Here is a 26,873-nt window from a genome sequence, read left to right as displayed (position 1 = left end):
CAATGTTGAAATTTTTTGAGTGCACTTTTTGGTAACTACAGGCAATGGACAATAAGTGAAATCTTCTTCGTAGTTCAATATCACTTTACAGTTTGCTGAACACTGTTTCTGTTCAGTTTTGAATATTTCAGACAAGTGGAAGTCAGTAACAAATTAGAATATTACCTTTGTATTCAACACATATGTTCAGCATGTCACTGGGCTTTTGCAAATTAAAAAATTGCCGCCATTTAGCAGTAGGTGAAGAATTTTTGAATTGTGAGAAAATTGCCTCAGCTGGAAAGAGACCGAAAACTTTCAATTTTCAGTGTTACGGCACACATATCTTGTAAATGAAATGATGAGTAGGAATCCAGATTATAGCCCTGTCCGCAAAGCTGGGTTAGAAGGAAAACTTCCCACAATTAACATTATACATAATACATAATAACATTACCACAAAAAAAACTATTATTTTTCTTTTTACAGGTGTGTTTTATTTGATTGTTGTTTTAGACTGTACTCAATATTCACTTATACTATGACACCATTATGGCGGGAGGAAAGTGGGCAGAGCCTGGGGGATAAAACAACCATTCACAGATTGCTGACAAACCTTCCCAAGTTATGGTCTGAGAGGAAGTCAGCATAAGCTGGAATTGGAACGCATAGCGACCACGTTGCTGAGAGGTTTCAGAGTCATTTCGCCATGTTGGTATACTCACCACCACGGCCACAATGGCCGATGATGTTATGATGAAAAAGTAAAGGTATTAAATTTTTGAATCATTCAATCCCAAACTGTGACTAAAAAATTCAGGTTCGTCATACCAAAAACTGTTTACAACAATCAGTCTTGTGTTGCGGTGCTGGTGCAGGTCGTCTTTTGTAGTTAACACGGTGATCTGGCACCGCTGGCAGGTGATCTGGCTTCTTCAGTGGCACCGTCAGCTCCTTGGCTTCCTCACTTGTTATGGAGGACATCGTCCCAGAGTGTGCAGACAAGTGAGCCAGATCTGCAACACAGCAAGGGAGACAACTTTTCAGTCACAGTTGAGCAAATGTACATGCTGCTCTATAAACAGTAACTGCAATTTTCACTTTCAACACAGCGAAAAAAAAAAACTATAAAAATGAAGTAAGCAACAGGCCATAGAAAACTGTCTTTGAAAATACCTTTACTTTTTTTTTTTTTTTTAAAGATTTTTTTCTCCCCTGGGGTAAAATGTAGTAAAAAAAAAATTACATTGAGTTGATTTATTTATTAATTTGATTGGTGTTTTACGCCTTACTCAAAAACATTTCACTTATACAACGGCGGTCAGCATTATTGTGGGTGGAAACCGAACACAGCCCGGGGGAAACCCACGACCATCCGCAAGCTGCTGACGGACCTTCCCAAGTATGGCCAGAGAGGAAGCCAGCATGAGCTGGACTTGAACTCACAGCGACCGCATTGGTGAGAGACTCCTGGGTCATTACGCTGTGCTAAAATTACACTGAATGTTGGGCTTGGACGAGATTGAGGAGGTGAACTATCAATGAGCCTTTCATGATGTAACTTTTGCTACACCTTTTTTCAGCTCTGAATAAAAATGTTGTGAATTGTACTGCAAAATTTTGTATTTATATTTCCAACAAAGACAAGGGGACTACCAAAGGTACATCCATATACATGAACATGTATGAAGGAACTACACAGATTGGACACTAAATATTTATTTATTTATTTGATTGATGTTTTACGCTGTACTCAAGAATATTTCACTTATACGACAGCGACCAGCATTATGGTGGGAGGAAACCAGGAAGAGCCCGGGGGAAACCCAACCATGACCATCTGCAGGCTGCTGACAGACCTGGACACAAAATAAAAAACGAATTAATAAAACAATGAAGTCATGGTTTTTAATATTTATGTGCGTAATCGAAATCTGCGCTGAATGCCGAGGGCCTTAGGTTGATGAAGGTTATACTTACTTACATAATCAACATTCCTTTGCCACCTTAGAGAATTACTGTTCTTTCAAAGTACGTATATATAAAACTACGCTACAGAACAAGGGGTTTAACTACATTAAGCCTCATCAAGAACCAGGCAAAATTCCTCATCAAAGGCTGCATGCTTTCAAGATCTGCATGCAGATGTAGAGGCTAATGTCAAGTCTATGTGGAAAACCAGAGGCTTTCACCATAGATAACTAAGCCAAATGTAACTTGCTTTACACTGCATAATACACTCCATGTATCAATGAAATACATATTCCATGCAGTGATAACTTAATATCTTTAAAATTAAATAATCTTTATATTATTTAAAAAAACAAAGTACTTGGACATGTATAAAATACTGAGCATGAAGCCTGAAACTTGAAGTTGATCTGTAACTTGTCATGCTGAAGCCAGACTGCCATATACCAAGTTTCATTTCAATATGGATAAATGCTTATGAAAAAATGATTTTGAAAACTGTTTCGGACTGACAGGCTGATAGTCAAGGTGTACATGTACATGTATACCTTCAGTTTTCCCCTCCCACCACTCAGGTACATGTACTAGTAAGGCACTAATAAATTAAAGGTGTGTTTATCACAGGAAATGTCGCGGTGACAGAATACACAGCGTATGTGGCAAGCTTGACCTTGCTACTAAACATGGCTATAAACGCAAGACTGAGCATATTTCAAACATATACTGACTTGGCAGCCATTAACTTGTGTCCCAAGTTTGAGAAGACTTATCATTTATAAGTGTAGACAATTTTATGGCCATCTATGCACATTTCCACCGGCTCAAACCTCAGTTCAGTGTGTCAGGTATATCAGTTCGGTGTGGCTATACCTGTATGTAAGCTGGCATGTCAACACGCCTAAACAAATCTCTCCTACTTCTGAATAAGGACAAGTATATACAAGACAGACATTGTAAATGTACAGTATGTGTACATAATGTGTGTATACCATGGACTTTAATATCTTAGCCTGAACAGTTTTATTTTACTGATTTATTTATTTATTTGATTGGTGTTGTATGCCGTACGGAGACCAGCATTATGGTGGAAGCAAAGCGGCCAATAACCAGAGGAAAACCAAGAACATCCACAGGTTGCAGGCAGACCTTCACAGTTACGATCAGTGAGGAAGCCAGCATATTTTATTGCACGAAATGAACTGTCATGAACTACCACACACTTGTAAGACTAAATGTTTCCACAGACAGTTCTTCTATACTTTTAATTTATTTACTTGATTGGTGTTTCACACTGTACTCAGGAATATTTCATTTATGAGACAGTGGCCAGCATTATGGTGGCAGGAAATGGGACAGCACCTGATTGTAACCCACGACTATCAGCAGGTTGCTGTCAGACCTTCCCAAGTACAACCGGAGAGAAAGCCAGCATGACCTGGACCTGAACTCACAGCTACCCGACCCAGTCACATTATACTGACTTCAGGCTAACCTAATCTCTCAATGCTGATCGACAAGAGAGGCAGCCCTTTAGTACAAATGTCCATGCACTGGTACCATTCTTTGGTACATGTATGACCAAACCAGCATGGTCCTACACACCAGTAAACAAGGCCTAACAAACAACGGGTGATTGGGACACATGTTATGTAGTAGAGGATATCTGTAGTGTGTTAAGCTCAAATTAGCACACAACAGTAACAACGCCCCATGAACACAGGTGATTCTGATATGGTAAGACATCTGCGGCTCATTATAAAGCTCACAGCTATATGTCCTTACATCACAGTAGGTGCAATGGGTTTGCAGGGAGAGATGGTGTGAGAGAGGGTGTGAAAGAGGGAGAGAGAGGGAGAGAGGGGGAGTGAGGGGTGGGGGGAGTGAGGGGTGGGGGGAGTGCCTAACGGAACATCTCAAAATAACTCTATGGTTCTTACATCGGTGTTGCAGTTGTCTCATACTACTACATGTACACATGTATATGTATACGTACATATTAACATATAGTATTGGTGAAGATTTTACCAATATTTCTTTTGTCAAAAACTGACAGATTCATAAATATGATGCGACAAACATGGCTTCTGATCGAGTGAGTGAGTGCTTGGGGTTTCACATCGTACTTAACAATTTTTCAGTCATATGACGACGAAGGAATCCTTAGGGTGTATGTAATGTGCATCCGTGTTGCAGGACGGAGTTCCACCGCTCTTTTATCTAGTGCTGTTTCACTGAGACACCTTACCCAAGGCAAGTAAACTGCCATTATACTGATATGGGTTAACCAGTCACTGCACTATTCCCTTGAATCTGAATACCAAGCCAGGAAGCTACAAATTCCTCTTTTAAGGTCTTAGGTGTGACCAGCCCAAGGATAGAACCTAGCCCTCTAAGCAGACACTCTACCAACTGAGCTATCAGGGCCGGGTGGCATTTGATTGAGTAATTATGCCTGTTCAAGGCTAGAATTGAACCCACACCCTGTTTAGATATGTAAATATGTACCTTTAGCAGTGAGGAAAGCACTGCTCCCTTCAATAATGAATACAAATACTAGCACCTGTAAACCATCATTCCTTGATCCCTTTGTTTTTATGTACCTGAGGATTCCCTGTTTCCGTTACACATGTACAGACTACTGTCTACCTGTGTGAGTGTACAATGTATGTATCAGGTAACCCACATCCTTCACATATCCCTCATGTACTGAAACGGAATTCCCAGACCATAACCCAACAGGCCTCATACCAGTATTAGTCTGGTACGGAAGCAATAACTCACCATGGTACAGTCAGAATGTCAGTCTAGTACAGGAGGCTGGAGCAATATTCTACCCAGCTGTTAGCTGTGGGCCGCGTACAAATATACATATTAAATAGAAATTACCTTTCAAACAACACTGAGTGTGTCACGCCACACACCAGCTGGTACGTTTACCTCCCGAATTAATATCATTTCATACTGTTTATGTCTACAAATAAAAAAAAAATTGAGTTTGTTTACTTGTAAGAATTGCTTTCGTCATTTATGTAAAGGGGAACAATCATAGTTTCCATCAGCGACAGAAGTGTTTTTTCGACAGAAGTGTTTTTTCGCACAGTTGATAGAGATCTCTTCTGTTTTTACATTTTTGATAGTTTACACCCAGATGCCCTGACATGGAAAAAGAAACATTTGTTTCTAGACGTTGCAATCTGAGCTCAGCAATATGACATCACAATGCATGTACAGTAACCTTTTACATTCCTGAACTCTGTAGAGGAAAGGAAAGAGAACTGCAGCAAATAGCTACATGAAATATGCAGTTTTAGGCTCTGTGGGTGAAATTCTGGGGTTTAATAGACCTTAACACTTTGGTCTTGGTGTTTGTTGTGTAATGTGACACCGCTGAACCTTGTTTCCTACTGAGCCAAATCCCTTGACTTTCAGCGGCATCGGGTTACACAACAAACACTGCTATGGCAGTGTTCAACCTTATACTCCCCTTGGTTACAGATTGTTAATACTGTTATACTGTACTGTAATTTCTTCAACCTTTTCGCATGTTTGCAAGGTGTTTATTCAAGCAGATTCTGAAGTCATTATTCTGCGTTGACTGATAAAGTTATACTTTTTGTGCAGCCAAGAAACTGGCCAATCCAATCAATGTAGCTTTGTCTCCAAAATCAAGTTGTAAGTGTGCATAAAGTGCTCTGAAAGTTGCTCTTTCATACGCGAAAAGGTTGAAGAATCAGGGTACATGTACATACCTTAAATGTCACAAAATGCTCTTTTTATTGCTGAAACTCACAATTTTCCAGCAAAATATCAATTCAAGTTCCAAGCAAACCTCAAAACACCTTTCTAACATCAATAGAACTCTCAGAGTCAAGAAAAATCAGAAAGTTAGTCATGGACGACATTGATGGCCATTTTGAGTATGTATACAAGTAACCCAATTCATTTATAACAACTCTGTTATGAGCTACCGGATGCTCCAGGTAGAACGGTTCTGGAACTTCCACAATACATGTATGAGTTGTGTGTCTCATACGGAGTCTTTAAAATAGCCTGTTCATGGTGAAAAATGTGAACTTGTTCAGTGTTAAAGCAGGAATGTAAACTGGTTCAGTGTTAAAGCAGGAATGTGAACTGGTTCAGTGTTAAACCAGGAAAGTGAACTGGTTCAGTGTTAAACCAGGAAAGTGAACTGGTTCAGTGTTAAACCAGGATGAATTGAACTACATGTACATGCAGCTTACCAAACATATCCTGATGTCTGGCTTTGCCAAATACTGAAAATACCTATACCTGGTATGCAATGTGCTATGTATACAACAAGTCAACCCAAACCAAAGCATTTTTCATAAACTAAAGAGAAATTTAATGCGTCATTTTCATAGTCTAGTTTGTGAAGATGTCATTGGTTAGTTCAATAAGAAACTATATGTAAAATAAACGTCATCAGACATCTGTATTAAATTTGGGTGTGTTCAGATTAAATCATGCCTTGTTATAAAATAGGATGCACTGTGTTAAAAATAGATTAGTGACTTGATATAATAAGGCTTTACAATGTGAAGAACAGAACAAATGCAGACTGCCTGAAACCAGATTTGAACTTCCAATTCATTGGGAGATTTGATTCAATAGCGTAAAAGTGTAAATTGGTAACAGGAAATTACACTTGCACCTTTTACGAGTACGACTATTAGGCCCTAAATACGCATGTATATCCTGATGTCTAGACAAAATGCTACAAACATAACATAACCATTTAAAGGCAAAAACTGGATTTAAACTTAAAACTCACAGCAGACAAACTAGCAAATCATGGATACATGAAGACAGCCCATTTCACAGACCTGTACATACAGTATATTTACAATGCATTATGCCCATAGTGTACAGATGTTATCTGCCTTGATAAATACTCTCTAACTTGAATTTCTATTAAACTTGATACACAACAAGGACATCCTGTGTTCATTCAGCAGCTACTTAAAACCAGTAAACCGACATTCAAGCCTAAAGCTTCTTACAAAAGTATGTGGCTTTAGGTAAAACTGGCAGGTTTAAAATGAAAACTCATGTACATGTGTTACTCCTGACATTCAGGAATTTTGTACTCTAGTGAAAAGACAAAGCAGCCTTATTCAAGTGAAGCTGGTGGAGTGCTCAGCTAGAGTGGAGATGATGCACCGCCTGTGTACAACTCTGCTGTGTGTTTCCTTCAGGGAGAATTAAAATTCAATGTACATGGATACGTGTATGTATGTAAAAACATGGAAAGTTTTTAAGTTACTTTTCAATTTAAAAGCCGTAAAAGATTCAAGAAGACTGATAAGAAGGAGCGAAGAGAGGTGGTGGTGGGGGGGATAATATTGTGTACAGAATAGAAGCGAGGGGGATGGAGGCAGGGTGATAGAGGTAGTCACAGGTGGAGGGGCGGGGAACGATATTTTGTGGAATTAATGGAATGACATTCAGAAATGTGCTACAAGTTTGCTAGTGGTGTGTTAATGGCGTGCCACTCAGAAATGCACTATTTAGTGTGCTACTAGCAGAACATTCCAAATCTTTAGCCTAAATTTTACTGCAGATGTGTGATGTCAAGGATGTAAAACTCTGACCACAACAAGGCATTTCAGCTTAAGATAACAGTCTTTCCAGTACAGATAAGCTTATTTATAAAAGTGAGTAGTTGGGAATTGGTTATCTTTTAAAATTATTTCCTTGAAATACAAGTACAAGTACATGAACAAAGTGAAACACACATGTACATGTAACCCAAAGTCTTGTACACGTGCAGAGACAAAAAATGTTCATGTAACCCAAAGTTTTGTACATGTGCAGAGACAAAACATGTACATGTAACCCAAAGTTTTGTACATGTGCAGAGACAAAACATGTACATGTGACCCAAAGTTTTGTACACATGCAGACAAAACATGTACATGTAACCCAAAGTTTTGTACATGTGCAGAGACAAAACATGTACATGTAACCCAAAGTTTTGTACACGTGCAGAGACAAAACATGTACATGTAACCCAAAGTTTTGTACATGTGCAGAGACATAACATGTACATGTAACCCAAAGTCTTGTACACGTGCAGAGACAAAACATGTACATGTAACCCAAAGTCTTGTACACGTGCAGAGACAAAACATGTACATGTAACCCAAAGTCTTGTACACGTGCAGAGACAAAACATGTACATGTATCCCAAAGTTTTGTACACGTGCAGAGACACAACATGTACATGTAACTCAAAGTCTTGTACATGTGCAGAGACAAAACATGTACATGTAATCCAAAGTTTTGTACATGTATTTGACCTCATGGAGTCCAGACGCTGGTCGAAACCAAGAAGCTCTTCAGAAAATCAAAAAACATGTATAATGTTCAAGAATGACATGAAAAAATAGAGACTTACCCATCAAACATGAACTATGATGAGTTGAGAGAAAATCATCAGTCACATTCAAAGCCAACCTTAAAACTCTTCTTCGTTAGGTGTAACACACCTACTCAGAAAAAGCATGGCGAGTTGAAAGGGGATTCTTTTTTTATTCTAGCCCATGAAAAATATATGGGCTTTAAGGATATCAACACTGGGAGAAAACACAGTATCGTTAACACAGTATCAACACTGACAAAAACAAACAAAAACAAAACCTTCTACCGAAATCACAATGAAAACCTCAGAATACAGCCATCAGAGATTGGCTCGTGGGTAACACCTAATAAATATATATTTTAAAGAGGGTCAAAAATACACTGCACAATTAAAGCCTGATGCAAATATGTCATTCTCACTAGATGTCTTACATCCTTATGAATTAATTAAAACGATTAAAATTTCATCACTTAAAATCATGTAAAATCTTACTCTATTGAGATCATCTGACTATATAACTTTTTCACTTCACATATGCATATACAGGTACATCTATGGGAGTAATGGACTACTCCATGACCTTTGTCCTACTCTTCAATGTATTACATGTATTTCTTGCAAAGCCGACACCTCATCATGACCTTTGCAGAGCGTGCCCATTCTTCAATGAGAGGGGTGAATAAGATGCTGGCCATTATCTTATGAATCAAGATGTCTAGACAATGTAAGCTTACATTACCGTTACCATGACAACAGGCAAACCCAAACAAAGGTCCACCCTGTGAGAAACATGGAACACAGAAATACTCAGATTGGGATGAAACATTAGGCTTATAATACAGGATTCACCCCAACCAACCTCGTTTCATCAATAATTCAGATTCATCAGGAAGAGTGCACACTTTTATACCTACATGTACATTTACATACTATCCACGCCCACGTGCATATACAGTATACTCATTAATATGACAGGATTGTAGATCTACATGTATATGCATTCATAGCACAGGCTGACAGCCCTCGATCACTGGCCCAGTAAGCTAACGAGTTCTCATCTCAGCCACTAACCAGCGCAGATTTGCCTCTAACTTAAAGTCTGGAGTCTTGGAATGGTACATCTGTACTTGACTGACAATGGTAGCTTACTACAGTAACTGGAGAAATAAATTTCTTGCTGTGATCACTGATATAGTCAGATTTTGTACATGAGGTGACATGTCCACTGTTTCAGCACGGGGCCACTTTTCTATTCTACATACAATGAATGGCCTTTGAAACTCATCCCACTTTAAGAAGAAAAACAAAGGCATGAATTTACAATAGCAGTGACATTGTGGTCTGGAAAATCTTGATGTCGTATTGCACTCAGACTTTCTACTCACATTTTTATTTCAGGTATGCATGGAAAGATTGCAACTGAAAGGTGTAGCGGTACTGTTGTGGTGTAATATAACAGTTCAGGGGTTTTGTTTTTTTCCATCGAATATTTAACCATATTAGAGAGATTGTAATTGTAAGATTCTGAACATTTGTTTGTTTCGGAATACATTGCCGAGGCAGCTGAAATAATTTTATCTCACACATAGTCATCCTCAAATTCATCCTCCATTCTTGGAATGGGTCAAGTCTGTAACTCGGTCAAGTCTGTAACTCGGTCAAGTCTGTAACTTCAGTCAAGTCTGTAACTTCAGTCAAGTCTTTAACGCAGTCAAGTCTTTAACGCAGTCAAGTCTTTAACGCAGTCAAATCTGTAACTCAAATCTGTAACTCAGTCAAGTTTTTAACTCCATCAAGAGTGCACATCTACAGGCATTGCTTTGATGAAACGGACAAAAATGATCCAGATAAGAATGTCCATTCCACCAGCCATTGTACATATTCCAAATCGGAATTCAAATTACAAAAATACATTAATTATATTCAATGTAAAAAAATACAGGTCACATGTACATCTACCTGATGTACTTACACAATGACAATGTGTACGCCAAAGTACCCTGAATGACCATAAATTCTGACTGTGACTAACCTGCCCATTTTCCTCACTCTGAGAGTTGTACTGATTTTAGACAGGTACTTTGAGGTTTCCTTGGAACGTGGATGATATTAGACTAGAAAATTGTAAGTTTCAGTGACATTTTATTTTTCTGTAAAATGCACTTTTGTAGATGAAATTTATCATCATTTGTGGCATATATGGATTAAAATTGACAAGGAAGCTGCCAGATTGATGTAGATTTTATATGTACCACTTTGACATCTAGAAAACTGATGTCCAGCTTTAATTCTGAGAAGGTAATGATTCTGCTATATACTTACCAAGGTACTTGAAGGGCTTGTACTCCCCTGCCATTCTCACCTACATGTACGAGACAATCACAACCAAAAGCTGAATGTTTTCCTGCAAATCTACTGAGTATTGAAGTGATCCACCCTCTGCAATGCCCCAAAGACAATTCCATCCCAAAATAAATCAATCAATGACAATATATGTATATATACACTCTTCCAGCTGCCGCTGGCTCCTGTCGCCACCAGGCGAATGTTTCATATGACTGCAGATGTTTTCTACAAATTGGTGAAAGAAATTGGCAAATATTTTATTTAGAACTAAGTTTATTTGTATTTTTGAACATGTCAATGCAATAAAAAGATCAATTTTTTTTTTAATACACCACATTATTATGACTCCCACCTTATGTAAAAATGAAATATTGATATAAAAGATTGGAAAAATTAAAGAATTAGGGACGTGGTTAAAAAAAAATTAATAGCTTTAGCACAGTGCTCCTGGACTGGTGTGATGATGTGCCTGTAGGTGCATGTGTTTAGGTCCTACTTTTTTTTCCAACCAGACAGTGGCATCTCCTCTCCTCAAATCTCGGCCAACATTTAAATGCAATACCTTCAGCAACACAGGACATGCTCAAAGTAACATGTCCGTGCAACACTTATGATCCATCTTTCAAACTGTCGTATATGTGATGCAATATGGTTAAATCTTATGTGGCAACAACATTTTTGGCTACATGCTAACTTTGGTTTTGGCTATATAATGTCAGATTAATCCCTACAACAAGGGCTCAAAAAGAACAGCCAACTAGAACCCTGCGTACAAACATTTCATACTGTGCTTTATTGCAGATTAATCGCTACAACTATGCACAGGATTCTAGTTGTAGCGATTAATATGCAATAAAGGACAGTATGAAATGTTTATGCACAGGGTTCTAGTTGTAGCGATTAATCTGCAATAAAGGACAGTATGAAATGTTTATGCACAGGGTTCTAGTTGTAGCGATTAATCTGCAATAAAGCACAGTATGAAATGTTTATGCACAGGGTTCTAAACATTTGATACTGTCCTTTATTGCATATTAATCGCTACAACTAGAATCCTGTGTATAAACATTTCATAGTGTGCTTTATTGCAGATTAATCGCTACAACTAGAACCCTGTGCATAAACACTTCATACTGTGCTTTATTGCAGACATGTTACCAAGAAAAACTTGACATCCAATTCCATCAGAATCTTTCATGAATATACATGTACACAGTATCTTAACATGTACTATAGGCAGGAATTACATGTATAAGATGTACACATATTGAACTTCTTCTCCAAATCTGAACACCCACTTTGTGGATCAGAAACAAAATTTATTTTTAATAATACACTTACATGTGTATTCAGGGCATGCAATGAACACACTTGGTAAGTGGACTAGGAGGGAAGGGGTTGTATTTACATAAATCCATTTCCGCGGTATATGCAGATGTTTAATTTCAAAAACTGTACAGGTACATTGCCCAATTAATGTCATTACCCCAATTCTTCAACCTTTTCAACTGCCTCTGCAAACAATATTTGGAAGATTCTGACAGAACTATGGGTGTGGAAAAATACTGTATTTCACCTAAAGTTTGGAATGAAATCACGCGCTTTCAGAAGCACATAAAGGCCCTAAAATGATATTTCTGATGCCAACAGTTACATTTTTCTGATTAGAAATTAATAAAACTTCACAAAAAATCTTAAATTTCCCAGTAAAGTGGATGATTTAATCAAAAACAAACAAAATGTTTCACTTGAAAAACGATAAAACTTTAGGTGAAATACAGTAAACTGCACAGTTTTATTTGCATGCAATTTGAATGATTCACACCAATCAATTTTGGTGTCATTTTCATAATAATTGTATACATAAATTCTGCTGAAAGACATGGGTAAAGGTTGAAGATTTACAGTAACTTTCATAAATGTTGTACACGATCTTTACCCTATTTTTAAAACATACAAACATGACATACATTGATTTTCTCCAGCACATCAGTAAAATGCATTATAATCTTACAAAACTTTGCATCGTTAAAAACCTACTCTCGCATTATGATGACCCGGGGAGCTTTAGCATGTTTAGCTTTAACGAATCAAGTTGTACAAGATGATCTTCTACATGGAGACTGTATTCTATCCTGCATGGGTGACCCAGATTTCAAGTCCAAATGTTAAAGGACAAATGACCCAGAAATAAGATCTCTATTCGAATACATGTAGGTACACACAAAAACCACAGACAGAGCATAAGGCCATGCTTTTAACTCATTCGTTCAACATATAAGAGTCCAACAAATCCCTTGACTATCTTAATTCTATAATGAATATAACTGTCTGGTAGGTAAATATGGATAGAGCATTCAAGATCCCTGGCAATCAGTTTCATAGTCATATGTGTTTCAACTTATGTTTATTACATCAACATGACACTTTTATAAACTGGTGCAATCAATGTGTGACTAAAGATACCTACATTGTATTATTCAGAGATTACAAATTAGATATTTTCATTGTCTGTCATGCCTAGGATATCAACTGTCTACCCAGCATCAGTGATAACATCAACATGACGCTATTATAAACGGGTGCAATCAAATTGTGAGTGAGATACCTATTATTCAGGGATTACAAATTAGATACTTTCACTGTCTGTCATGCCTAGGATATCAACTGTCTACCCTACATCAGTGATAACATCAACATGACGCTATTATAAACTGGTGCAATCAACGTGTGAGTGAGATACCTATTATTCAGGGATTACAAATTAGATACTTTCATTGTCTGTCATGCCAAGGATATCAACTGTCTACCCTGCATCAGTGATAACATCAACATGACACTATTATAAACGGGTGCAATCAACATGTGAGTGAGATACCTATTATTCAGGGATTACAAATTAGATACTTTCATTGTCTGTCATGCCTAGGATATCAACTGTCTTCCCTGCATCAGTGATAACATCAACATGACGCTATTATAAACGGGTGCAATCAAAGTGTGAGTGAGATACCTATTATTCAGGGATTACAAATTAGATACTTTCATTGTCTCTCATGCCTAGGATATCAACTGTCTTCCCTGCATCAGTGATAACATCAAGATGACGCTATTATAAACTGGTGCAATCAAAGTGTGAGTGAGATACCTATTCTTCAGGGATTACAGGTTAGATACTTTCATTGTCTGTCATGCCTAGGATATCAACTGTCTTCCCTGCATCAGTGATAACATCAACATGACGCTATTATAAACGGGTGCAATCAACGTGTGACTTGAGATACCTACATTGTATTATTCAGAGATTACAAATTAGATACTTTCATTGTCTGTCATGCCTAGGATATCAACTGTCTACCCAGCATCAGTGATAACATCAACATGACGCTATTATAAACGGGTGCAATCAACGTGTGACTTGAGATACCTACATTGTATTATTCAGAGATTACAAACTAGATACTTTCATTGTCTGTCATGCCTAGGATATGCCAATCAACACGTGACTGAGATACCTATTATTCAGGGATTACAAATTAGATACTTTCATTGTCTGTCATGCCAAGGATATCAACTGTCTTCCCTGCGTCAGTGATAACATCAACATGACGCTATTATAAACGGGTGCAATCAACGTGTGAGTGAGATACCTATTATTCAGGGATTACAAATTAGATACTTTCATTGTCTGTCATGCCTAGGATATCAACTGTCTTCCCTGCATCAGTGATAACATCAACATGACGCTATTATAAACTGGTGCAATCAACGTGTGACTGAGATACCTATTATTCAGGGATTACGGGTTAGATACTTTCATTGTCTGTCATGCCTAGGATATCAACTGTCTACCCAGCATCAGTGATAACATCAACATGACGCTATTATAAACTGGTGCAATCAACGTGTGACTTGAGATACCTACATTGTATTATTCAGAGATTACAAATTAGATACTTTCATTGTCTGTCATGCCTAGGATATCAACTGTCTTCCCTGCATCAGTGATAACATCAACATGACACTATTATAAACGGGTGCAATCAACGTGTGAGTGAGATACCTATTCTTCAGGGATTACAAATTAGATACTTTCATTGTCTGTCATGCCAAGGATATCAACTGTCTTCCCTGCGTCAGTGATAACATCAACATGACGCTATTATAAACTGGTGCAATCAACGTGTGAGTGAGATACCTATTCTTCAGGGATTACAGGTTAGATACTTTCATTGTCTGTCATGCCTAGGATATCAACTGTCTTCCCTGCATCAGTGATAACATCAACATGACGCTATTATAAACGGGCACAATCAACATGTGAGTGAGATACCTATTATTCAGGGATTACAAATTAGATACTTTCATTATCTGTCATGCCTAGGATATCAACTGTCTACCCTGCATCAGTGATAACATCAAGATGACGCTATTATAAACGGGTGCAATCAAATTGTGAGTGAGATACCTATTATTCAGGGATTACAAATTAGATACTTTCATTGTCTGTCATGCCTAGGATATCAACTGTCTTCCCTGCATCAGTGATAACATCAACATGACACTATTATAAACTGGTGCAATCAACGTGTGAGTGAGATACCTATTCTTCAGGGATTACGGGTTAGATACTTTCATTGTCTGTCATGCCAAGGATATCAACTGTCTTCCCTGCGTCAGTGATAACATCAACATGACGCTATTATAAACGGGTGCAATCAACGTGTGAGTGAGATACCTATTATTCAGGGATTACAAATTAGATACTTTCATTGTCTGTCATGCCTAGGATATCAACTGTCTTCCCTGCATCAGTGATAACATCAACATGACGCTATTATAAACTGGTGCAATCAACGTGTGACTGAGATACCTATTATTCAGGGATTACGGGTTAGATACTTTCATTGTCTGTCATGCCTAGGATATCAACTGTCTACCCAGCATCAGTGATAACATCAACATGACGCTATTATAAACGGGTGCAATCAACGTGTGACTTGAGATACCTACATTGTATTATTCAGAGATTACAAATTAGATACTTTCATTGTCTGTCATGCCAAGGATATCAACTGTCTTCCCTGCATCAGTGATAACATCAACATGACACTATTATAAACGGGTGCAATCAACGTGTGAGTGAGATACCTATTCTTCAGGGATTACAAATTAGATACTTTCATTGTCTGTCATGCCAAGGATATCAACTGTCTTCCCTGCGTCAGTGATAACATCAACATGACGCTATTATAAACTGGTGCAATCAACGTGTGAGTGAGATACCTATTCTTCAGGGATTACAGGTTAGATACTTTCATTGTCTGTCATGCCTAGGATATCAACTGTCTTCCCTGCATCAGTGATAACATCAACATGACGCTATTATAAACGGGCACAATCAACATGTGAGTGAGATACCTATTATTCAGGGATTACAAATTAGATACTTTCATTATCTGTCATGCCTAGGATATCAACTGTCTACCCTGCATCAGTGATAACATCAAGATGACGCTATTATAAACTGGTGCAATCAACGTGTGAGTGAGATACCTATTCTTCAGGGATTACGGGTTAGATACTTTCATTGTCTGTCATGCCTAGGATATCAACTGTCTTCCCTGCATCAGTGATAACATCAACATGACGCTATTATAAACGGGTGCAATCAACGTGTGAGTGAGATACCTATTATTCAGGGATTACAAATTAGATACTTTCATTGTCTGTCATGCCTAGGATATCAACTGTCTTCCCTGCATCAGTGATAACATCAACATGACGCTATTATAAACTGGTGCAATCAACGTGTGAGTGAGATACCTATTATTCAGGGATTACAAATTAGATACTTTCATTGTCTGTCATGCCTAGGATATCAACTGTCTTCCCTGCATCAGTGATAACATCAAGATGACGCTATTATAAACTGGTGCAATCAACGTGTGAGTGAGATACCTATTATTCAGAGATTACAAATTAGATACTTTCATTGTCTGTCATGCCTAGGATATCAACTGTCTTCCCTGCATCAGTGATAACATCAACATGACGCTATTATAAACGGGTGCAATCAACGTGTGAGTGAGATACCTATTATTCAGGGATTACAAATTAGATACTTTCATTGTCTGTCATGCCTAGGATATCAACTGTCTTCCCTGCATCAGTGATAACATCAACATGACGCTATTATAAACTGGTGCAATCAACGTGTGAGTGAGATACCTATTATTCAGGGATTACAAATTAGATACTTTCATTGTCTGTCATGCCTAGGATATCAACTGTCTTCCCTGCATCAGTGATAACATCAACATAACGCTATTATAAACTGGTGCAATCAACGTGTGAGTGAGATACCTATTCTTCAGGGATTACGGGTTAGATACTTTCATTGTCTGTCATGCCTAGGATATCAACTGTCTTCCCTGCATCAGTGATAACATCAAGATGACGCTATTATAAACGGGTGCAATCAACGTGTGAGTGAGATACCTATTATTCAGGGATTACAGGTTAGATACTTTCATTGTCTGTCATGCCTAGGATATCAAATGTCTTCCCTGCATCAGTGATAACATCAACATGACGCTATTATAAATGGGTGCAATCAAAGTGTGAGTGAGATACCTATTATTCAGGGATTACAAATTAGATACTTTCATTGTCTGTCATGCCAAGGATATCAACTGTCTTCCCAGCGTCAGTGATAACATCAACATGACGCTATTATAAACGGGTGCAATCAACGTGTGAGTGAGATACCTATTATTCAGGGATTACAAATTAGATACTTTCATTGTCTGCCATGCCTAGGACATCAACTGCCTTCCCAGCATCAGTAAATACTGCTATTATTTCTTGTACATTTTTTTGGAAAGTGGTTCAAAATCAGCCAAAAAGTTCAAGGTGCTGTATGATGTAAGGCGCCATGTGGATCAGGGCCCAGTTGTTCGAAGGTGTATTAGTTAATACTGGTATTAAGTCATTTTATATTTTAGCCAAACTCAGCAGCCAATGCAGTTGTCCAAAGTCAAAGAATAACAGATTCAAGCAGATTTAATTCAAATTTAATATACAAAGTACAAAAACTGAAGACTTGGTCTAAAGTTAAATCTGGTATTAAGTTGTAAAATAGTTTTGAACAACTGGGCCCAGGGAATTGAAGTTCAGGGTGCTCTGCAAATCAGGACAATGGGTGTTATGCCGTTCAAGGGCATGACACCGTTTAAGGCCATATATTTAGCCAGAATTTGAAGTCTGGGGGTCCAATTTTTCCAATCTATCACGTTAATTTTGTCATAATAATGTGTCTTAAAGGCAAAGAGATAAACCTGTCATTATGGCACTATGTGGTTCCTGGCAATATGTGGTTCCTGGCACCATGTGGTTCCTGGCACCATGTGGTTCCTGGCAATATGTGGTTCATAAGTAAACATATAACCAACAACACCTGTTTATTTGTGGCTCAAGCCTTATAAAGTATTATTGTTCAGGAGCATGTCTGGCTTTAACACCTGATCTGAGGTGCAGGAAGCTCGTCATTCTTACCTGTAACACTTCATTACCCCCACTGTCGGCTGTGACAAGAGGTTATTATGTAGCTACCTGGTCTAACGCACCTCTTCACACTGGCTGGACGTTAACACATTATGTACACACACTGTAATCCCGTAAGCTGAAACGTGTTCAAGTCAATGACCCAGAAAGACAGCAGCCACTGAGCCAAATAGAAATTTTATGCCTTAATATACGCTGAACTACATGTAGTGCTAACTTCATACATTTATGTACTCTCGGTCTTTAATACACGATAAAATCCAGGCCAAGTTAACATAATTTAACTTGGGCTGTTTTATAGGTACTGTAAATGTTCAATCTGTTCAACCTCTAAAGCCCTTTTCGCAGTGGAATTTATGCACACAATTATTATGAAAATGACACCAAAAATCATTTGTTTGCACTAAAGTTGTAGATGTAAGCTTCATAAACCTGTGCAAATTATTTCTCTACACCCACAGTTCTCTCCAAATGTTTCACAATAATGGCTGTTGAAAAGATTACAGAATTGGGGTAGATGTTTTATGAAGTAGAGATGCTAAGGAATTTGTGATTAAGAAAATACGGGGAAACAAACTTACACACAACATAACATAATCATAAGACAAAAACTTATATAATTTTCTGTTCTAGCATGCTGATGTACATAGTGACTTTAAGGAATTTTGGAGAAATGATACAAAACTCTCTTAACAGTGCAATTATTTATTTATTTATTTGATTGGTGTTTTACGCTGTACCCAAGAATATTTCACTTATACGACGGCGGCCAGCATTATGGTGGGTGGAAACCGGGCAGAGCCCGAGGGAAACCCACCGCCATCCGCAGGTTGCTGCAAACCTTCCCACGTACGGCCGGAGAGGAAGCCAGCATGAGCTGGACTTGAACTCACAGCTACCACATTGGTGAGAGGCTCCTGGGTCATTATGCTGCGCTAGCGTGCTAACCAACTGAGCAACGGAGGCCCCCCACAGTGCAATTAAAGCCATGTAAACTTAATATTCTTTTGTAGCATGACGCATTTAGTGACTGAGATTAATAAAAAAAAAAATACCCTCTCAGATGTGTTTCCTCAAAGTGGAATACTGAGGTGAAGTTTCAAACTTACCGCTTACTTAGAGAATCATACCGCAAATCCGACACGGATTAACCACTATACTGTACTTATTTGAGGATTAAGATTATTTATCTATTTCTGGAATTTTCTTTGTGTTTAATCCCATCCTCAATAATACTTCACTATACAATGGCTGACAGATAAGACTGTGTTAGGTAAAAATGTAGGCAGGCAGGGGTAGCACTCTAGTTTGATTGAAATCTCAGACAGCACTCCAAAATATTACACGATGGTATTTAAGGCTTATGTTATGGGCGCAGACAAGCTGAGACAGCCAGGATAAAACCCCTACAGGTACAGCTAGGGGATTTTAAGCTGCAGACACGCAAGCAGGTGCTTGATTCAGATATCTGACAAGCGAACCTTACATGTTTAATAAAGAGTTACAGTAGAAGTACATGTCGTCTCAGACGTCTAGGATACATTTGTGTTATGAACAGGATACATTTTGTATTTATGTACTAGGTCTTAAGCCCTATCCTACGGACATGTATTTACTGATTTCATTTGTGTTTTATGTCATACTCAAGGATATTTCACTTACATGTAAGCGACTGAGGAGATAAGGCAAAAGGAGACCTAGCAGGCCCCTGGGAAACCCACTTTCATCTGCAGGTTTATCCATGTATAATGCACTGTACATGTAGCTCTGTACATATACATATACGCATGTAGCTATTAACAAATTTGACTATTATAAAGCAATATTGAACAGCATAGGGGTTTAATAATTACGAAGCTGTAACATGTACTGTACTGACCGACACGTACATGCAAACTGGTACAGTTACGTTTTAAGTAAATCAAAAATTATACTGACCGATTTGTATCTCCAGAAAAGCTTAAAGGTCAGTGACTTTTGACACTTAATAAATCAAAGGTAGACATACAGGATGTCATTGTGCACAGAGCAATGGATACGACATATCCCATGGGGCAAACCCAGTCTGTGACTGCATGTACCGTTAACTCTGCATCAAATAGTTCACTACATTAACCCTGAAATGTTTACAATGCATCTGGAGAAACAAAAGATGGAACCTCAATTCCGTCTCATACTTTACAATTATTCTGATACCGTCAGTTTATGCATTAAACCTTATATACGTCTTCATTCCAGTTTTCTGGGTACAAGTACCAAGCAAATATATACTGCCGACATTTCCGAGAGATTTGCTGTGATATTTTTCTTAATATTTGCTATTACACATAACTGCCTGTTTACACAATTCTCTGAAGAATGAAAGTTGCAACATTGAGAATGCTAGAGAAACAACGGGTTATTTCGCAAAAGATGCAAATTGCACAAAAGTGTGAATATCACCTTGCATTCTTGGCCTCTCATGTAGGGAATGGCTTAACATGTTGATAAAAGGATGGGGATGTCAAAACTTTGCTTGGTTCAACAATTTGTCGCAGCTAAAATGATCTACTACACTTCTGAGAAACTACCGCGACTGAATTTCTCATAAAAACATCATCAAATAAACCTGACAGCATGGATAACCATGATGTATGCAGATATAACCTCAAGCAAGGCAGTTTGCATTGAGTGACATCAAAATGCATCTGAGAGGACAGCTTCATTTGGGTCAGCAGTTAGTGAAGTTGTAAGTTTTTGCATACATAATATCACAAAAAAGTAGACATGACAGGAAACATTTTTTTTTCCTTTTGAAACAATTTTTCAAGATTTACAAAATGATCATTGGTCATGGTTAATAAGAAGGCAGCCCACACCATCAATCGGTATAATTTATAAACACACAAAGGCTTTGCAACTGAAGTTGCTTTCTAAAATGCAAACTTAGCTATACTGTTCCATCTAGACACATTCTACTGCACTAAGATAATTACTCTCTTCATATCAACGCATTTACGGATATGGAATGATAAAATCTAAATTACATATGTACATGTATAACACTGAGCTATGAAATTTTTTTTTAAGCAAAATGACTTTATTGTTGATTTTTTAGTAAGACAGTCAAGAAAACCATGCAAGTAGACCACCTGTCAAACAGTGTGACCAGTCTAGTTTGACTCGTCAAGTGAAAATGGGACATGCATTTGACAAATTTTGAAAAATCGCATTACAAGTGTGAACATGGCACATGACAGCGTTGTCGTTGTTTCCATGGTCTGTGTACAAGGCAACACTGACATGTTGTTAATATATTGATTAAACACTGTCCATGCTGTGTAAACATAACTCAAATGATTTCATGTGGTCAGTTTGCAGGTGTAACGAGTCTAGACGTGAACAAAGGCTATTAACAGGTCATTACCAGAAGATGTATTAACTGCCTCGTGCATCTGTGTGGACCGTGTACAAGAGATGTGGGTTACAGGTCATAATATACATATGTGGAATTGGCATCACCTGTGTGCATACTTTTTCCTACATTCAACTCAGACCATAAAATTGGTGTTCAATTAAACTGCATATCCACATATCAGCTGTCATGCATGAATCACTGAAATGACAAAGTACTGGTAGTGCAAAAGATGTATTTTCATATATTGTTTTAATGTTAAAACTTTTTACTATTTTCAAGCAATTCAAATCCCTTATCAATATCCGTTTGTTAAATTTATTTGGAAACTGCACCCTTTGCAGAACATATCTTCTCAATCTAAACGGACAGCAAGTCAGACAGGTTCTAATCTCCTACATCATTTATACAATCTGCCAAAATATCAAACACAACCTGTTCTGCTATGCCACTAAATGCTTAAGACTTCAATGTAAAAGTACACTTTGTTGTAAACAGGCCTTTTTTCAAACTTTTCTGAATGCCCTTAGTGACCATAAGGTTCATTCAGGACTACCTGGCCCATTTCTCCTGATTCTGAGAGTTCCACTTATTTTAGAAAAGTGTGTTGGGGTTTGCTTGGAACATAGGATGATATTCTACTGGAAAACTAAGTTTCAGCATCAAAAATAATACTTTGTGACATTTATGTGCCTCTAAAAATGCACTTTTGAGAGCGAAATTTGATGTCATTTAAGGTAATTCATTTATTTACTTGATTGTCGTTCAGCACTATAATGAAGAATTTTTCAGTTTCAGATTGGCGACCACTTGTACGGGTGGAGGAAACCAGAGTGCCTAATGTACATGTGAGTGTATGGAATCCTGCAATGAAGTTTCACGCATGACCCACCCACAGACAAAACACAGCTCTTGCCCAACCCCAATTCATGGTAGGATATATTGGTGCAGTGTCTAATTGCTGCATCAACCTAAGAATCTTTCCACTCGTGAAATGGCATGAACGAAAAATTTATAAGTGTTATCTGGGAGACTTACAATGTACCTGTGTCAATCTAATAACATTAACTTTTAGCATGAACATGTAATCATTAATACAGAGGAATATTTCAACAGAGTGAATTTGCGTTTATGTATTGTGTTTGATTGGTGTTCAAGGCAGCACCCCATTAGTTACTGAAAGATGATGATCATCCCGTTTAATGGAGGCACAGACCAGAGTGCCTGAAGTAAATTCCCACTTGCCTGACAAACCTCCTGAATTAAATTTGTGAACATCACTAAGAAATTTGACTTCTGCAATAAAACAAACATTGACAAGGACGGGTAAAGTCCAGACAGACCTTTCTAAGGAGAAACAAAGCTACATGTATCTACATGTATGTGCAAGTAGAAAGAACTCACCTGTTCTCTGTAGTTTAGCAGTGCTCCAAACACTGCCACTGGGTTGCCTGAAATCTTCCGAGCTCTGTCCGGTGGTCAAATGATACTCATTTCTGCCAGGTAAGATAAAAATAAGAGTTTACAACCAGCACTAGGAGCTCCTTAGAAACGTCATGGTCTGCAGAAAACATTCCCCAGAAAGCATTAAATATCCATGATTTCATTCATCTCGTTTAGTATTGCTTTACTTAAAACTACAAGACAATAAAAAAACTACATGATAGAATGAAATCACGCAGGTCAAAATGTTTGGTCATTCAATTAAGGGATGACTCTGTATCCTGCAAATATTCATAATTTCAGACACATAAAAGACTGCTTGTTGTATTTGCTTCACAACCATGTTGTTTACGGGGACATATACATTTATTTTAAATCCTACTAGATGAGGTCAATTTTTCTTCAGTTCGCCCACTGAAGAGCTTTAAACATCAAACACTGTGACTTCTGAATCATCAAACAGATCTATGCTGGGTTTAACAGTTTCTTCTCTTAAAATATAGATGTATGAGAACTGTGTTACCAGTATTTGCAAATCGTCACCGTAAAGGTCCTCAAACAAAAAAAAAAAAGGGAACAGATGGACAAAAAAACTCACAAAAAAATTTGAACGGTTGCCATCAAGTTGTTCCCTATTTGATGTACTCACTCACTGACATAACGTTCACACTTTTCTGATCTGAAAATACTGAAACGCTGTCAGTGAAACACTATTTCTTTTTTTATTGTCTTTTCTTCTCCTCTGTTCTTATGTATAATTATATTACAGTACTACATAGAGCTATTATAAACTGTACTATACTTTAACATTAAACTAAACGTGGTATTCTGTGGTTCATAGACCTACATGTATATATGTGCATGTAGACAACCAACAAAGACGCTCAGGAGTAAAACCATATGTTAAAAACCTGGCACTTCTGATCAAATTTGTAGGCGACAAAAGTTGATCATAATTAGGGTTTACCACTGACACCCATTTTTTAACAGTTAATTATTGCATGTATATTACTATCAGTGTATTAAGTGTTACTTTTTATGTTTCCTGGTATCTCTTAATAGTAACACACTGCACAGAAGAAAACTTTGTGCTGTTCACACCCTTGATAACCAAAGAAATGACAGTCACACCCTTTGTTTCAATGTCCTTCGCTAACTCACATATTTACTTATGTGATTGTTGCGTAAAGCCATTCCACAGGTGGCTTGCAAGTCAATGAGGAAGTTAGCAATACTTGATGTGCAGAAGACAAGTTGTCTTCAAATGTACACAAACACTCAAGATTGTGGAACCAGACCCAGCAACATACACTGCTTATTGTCACCAAGGCCTCATGAAAACTAAAAGCCAGAGACTACACAAATTCTTGGCGGACGACTCCAAATCCTTTTCCGCTTGAATAATAAAGTCAACTGGTGTTGTACTTCTCATCTATCTTGAAAATGCCAGGATTTTTTTAGTACTTAATATAAATGCCAGATGTTGGATTTGAAAATCGAACAGTAAGGTAGGTACTGGCCACAGGCACTCAAAACCAGTCCGTAAAACCTGTATATGCCATATACCAGCCTCCTACACATATATATAAAAACCAAAGGTATGAAACGACTTTAGGCCCGCACCACCCAATGCCTCCGAAATTCAAGAAATAAAGCCTTCGACCTCCAGCTTCTCCACTCCTTTATCTACCTGGGGCTATTATCCTCTCCAATCCACTGCCAGTATTTCCTAATCAGTGGTATTTTGTCCCAGTGGCACCCATATTTGCTATCTGACGTAAGGCATTGGTTGTGTCTACGCACCATCTTACTCTACTATATATAATTATATACTAAGTAAGAAGGCACGCAGACACAACCAACATGTGATGAGGTCAGATAGCACATATGAGTGCCACTGAAACAAAATACTACCGATCTGGAAATGCTGTGCACTCGAGAAGATCATAGTCCCAGGTTGGGAAAAGAATGGAATATTGGAGGTTGAAGGCTTTATTTCTTGAATTCTGGAGACACTGGGTAGTGCCGGTGAAAGTAGTCTCATACCTTTACTTCTTCTATATGTAGGAGGCTGGTATAGGGCATATATAGGGTTTACAGACTGGTTTCGAGCGCCTGTGGTACTGGCTATTATTATAACGGGCAATCCGATCAAGTGGAGGATGCCTAAAACTGAATCCACTTTATTCAATCTACATGCACAATGCTGAATGAATGTTACGTGGTCATGGCCTATACGCGGATAACTGGAGTGGGGAAGTCAAAACAAGCTGAATGAGATGCCTATACACTATACACCATTATGAAGGAAAATTATGACAGAATCCTCCCTGGGATAATGATAGACCATTATCTGGCGTCACACGAACTTGACAGCAGTCATTATAACAATCCAACAGTAATTAAAACTAACTTGTAGAAATAATACATAATAGCTATATTCACCAAACAACAACAAGTAGCCAGGTGTTCACAATCTCAGACCCACAGAAAAGACAGCAAAAAAACAAAACAATAATACCTTGATTGTGTGGCGATTTGGTCAGGCAAATCCTTTTAACACGTCAGTGGGTATGAATTTCAAGCCTAGAGCACATATTTAACCACGAATCAAAGCTCAAAAAAACTCTGGATAACGTTCACCTGCTCAGCTACTAATCTCAAGACTCCCTCACACTTCAACAACAACGTCTGGGGCGAAAATACAAATCACGGACGACGAAGACTGCTGCCGGAAATCCGTCAGAAAATGAACCAAACTTACCTCAGGTAACCCCATAGCCAAGCCCCTTTCCACTCCCGCTGTCAAATGTCACAAAGAACCAGTGTTCGCGCAAACAATAGCACCGGATTCTAAGGGTAAAAAACATGCGTAAAGTAAGAAAGACCGAAAATCAACACTGGCGCTCTTCAGTGTGGGAGGTAATATAAGCCTCAGCTCATGCGATGACGTTACAGTCTGCAAATCGTGAGGCACAAATGTGGAAGGGGCAATGGACAGCTAGTGTCTCTTTAAAGAATTTGCCGTATTTATATCGATGCCTGCTGCCTGCAGGAATGACGTTTTCAAATGCCTTTCATAATCCTACACTCTTGCTTTATAAGTTATTGATTGAGTTACTGATTGATATATAAAACTGAAAGAGATCTTGTAAAAACTGTAGGCCTACATGTAGCCTATATTATAGCTTGGTTAACCAAGAAATCGAATGAATGAATGAATGATTATGGTTTAACGCCACATGGGCAATATTTCAGCCAAATCGTGGCGAGAGCAAGGTCGAAACACGAGGCGGTTGAGGTTTCCGATATGGTGGTGAGAACATCAAAAATGGAAACAAATGTTTGGACATGTTTAAAACCAGATTAGAATAACCAAAAACAGTTAAAACTCGAAAACCCTCTTGTTTTAAAAAACAATATATCAAGAAATGTATATATAACTTTATCGATAAATATTTATATATTAATAAATTAACGCCAGCGATGTTGTCAAACAAATCATATATAGAGTCGACCGTGTAGAATCTCTGCCGAACGTGGGCAATGTCCACACAGTCAACCAAGATATGTTTGATGCCATATTGGGCATCGCATCCAACGCACTCGGGAGCACTACTCCCATCTAGTATGAAATTGTGCGTTAGACGAGAATGCCCAACACGACACCTTGTTAAGACTACTTGGTCTCTAGGAGACTTTTCGCAAGTATAATTATTGTAGCCAATGACCGGATGAATAGCATGCAGTTTATTGTGGATCTGCAAGTCCCATTCACCCTGCCAAAGGCGA

The 26,873-nt window shown here is 38.1% G+C and overlaps 1 protein-coding gene across 2 annotated transcripts in view; it reads right to left on the bottom strand.

The window, feature by feature from the left end:
- The window catches only part of LOC135464807 (uncharacterized), a 34,599-nt gene extending 8,651 nt beyond the window's left edge, over positions 1–25,948 (bottom strand). The window contains exons 1-3 of one of the 2 annotated variants that reach the window (XM_064742362.1): positions 25,846–25,948; positions 23,043–23,134; positions 811–995 (exon numbers count right to left, since the gene is read on the bottom strand). In XM_064742362.1, coding sequence (XP_064598432.1) covers positions 811–963 — 153 coding nt within the window. In that variant the 5' untranslated portion in view covers positions 964–995; positions 23,043–23,134; positions 25,846–25,948. Of the gene's footprint in view, positions 1–810; positions 996–23,042; positions 23,135–25,602; positions 25,720–25,845 lie in introns of those variants that run through there. The other variant, XM_064742363.1, reaches the window with a different exon arrangement.
- Between the last annotated feature and the right edge of the window lie 925 nt (positions 25,949–26,873).

The sequence above is a fragment of the Liolophura sinensis genome, chromosome 4 (genome assembly GCF_032854445.1).
Source record: "Liolophura sinensis isolate JHLJ2023 chromosome 4, CUHK_Ljap_v2, whole genome shotgun sequence".
In the NCBI taxonomy this organism is placed as follows: Eukaryota; Metazoa; Mollusca; class Polyplacophora; order Chitonida; family Chitonidae; genus Liolophura; species Liolophura sinensis.
This window is presented reverse-complemented; position numbering and strand designations above follow the sequence as displayed.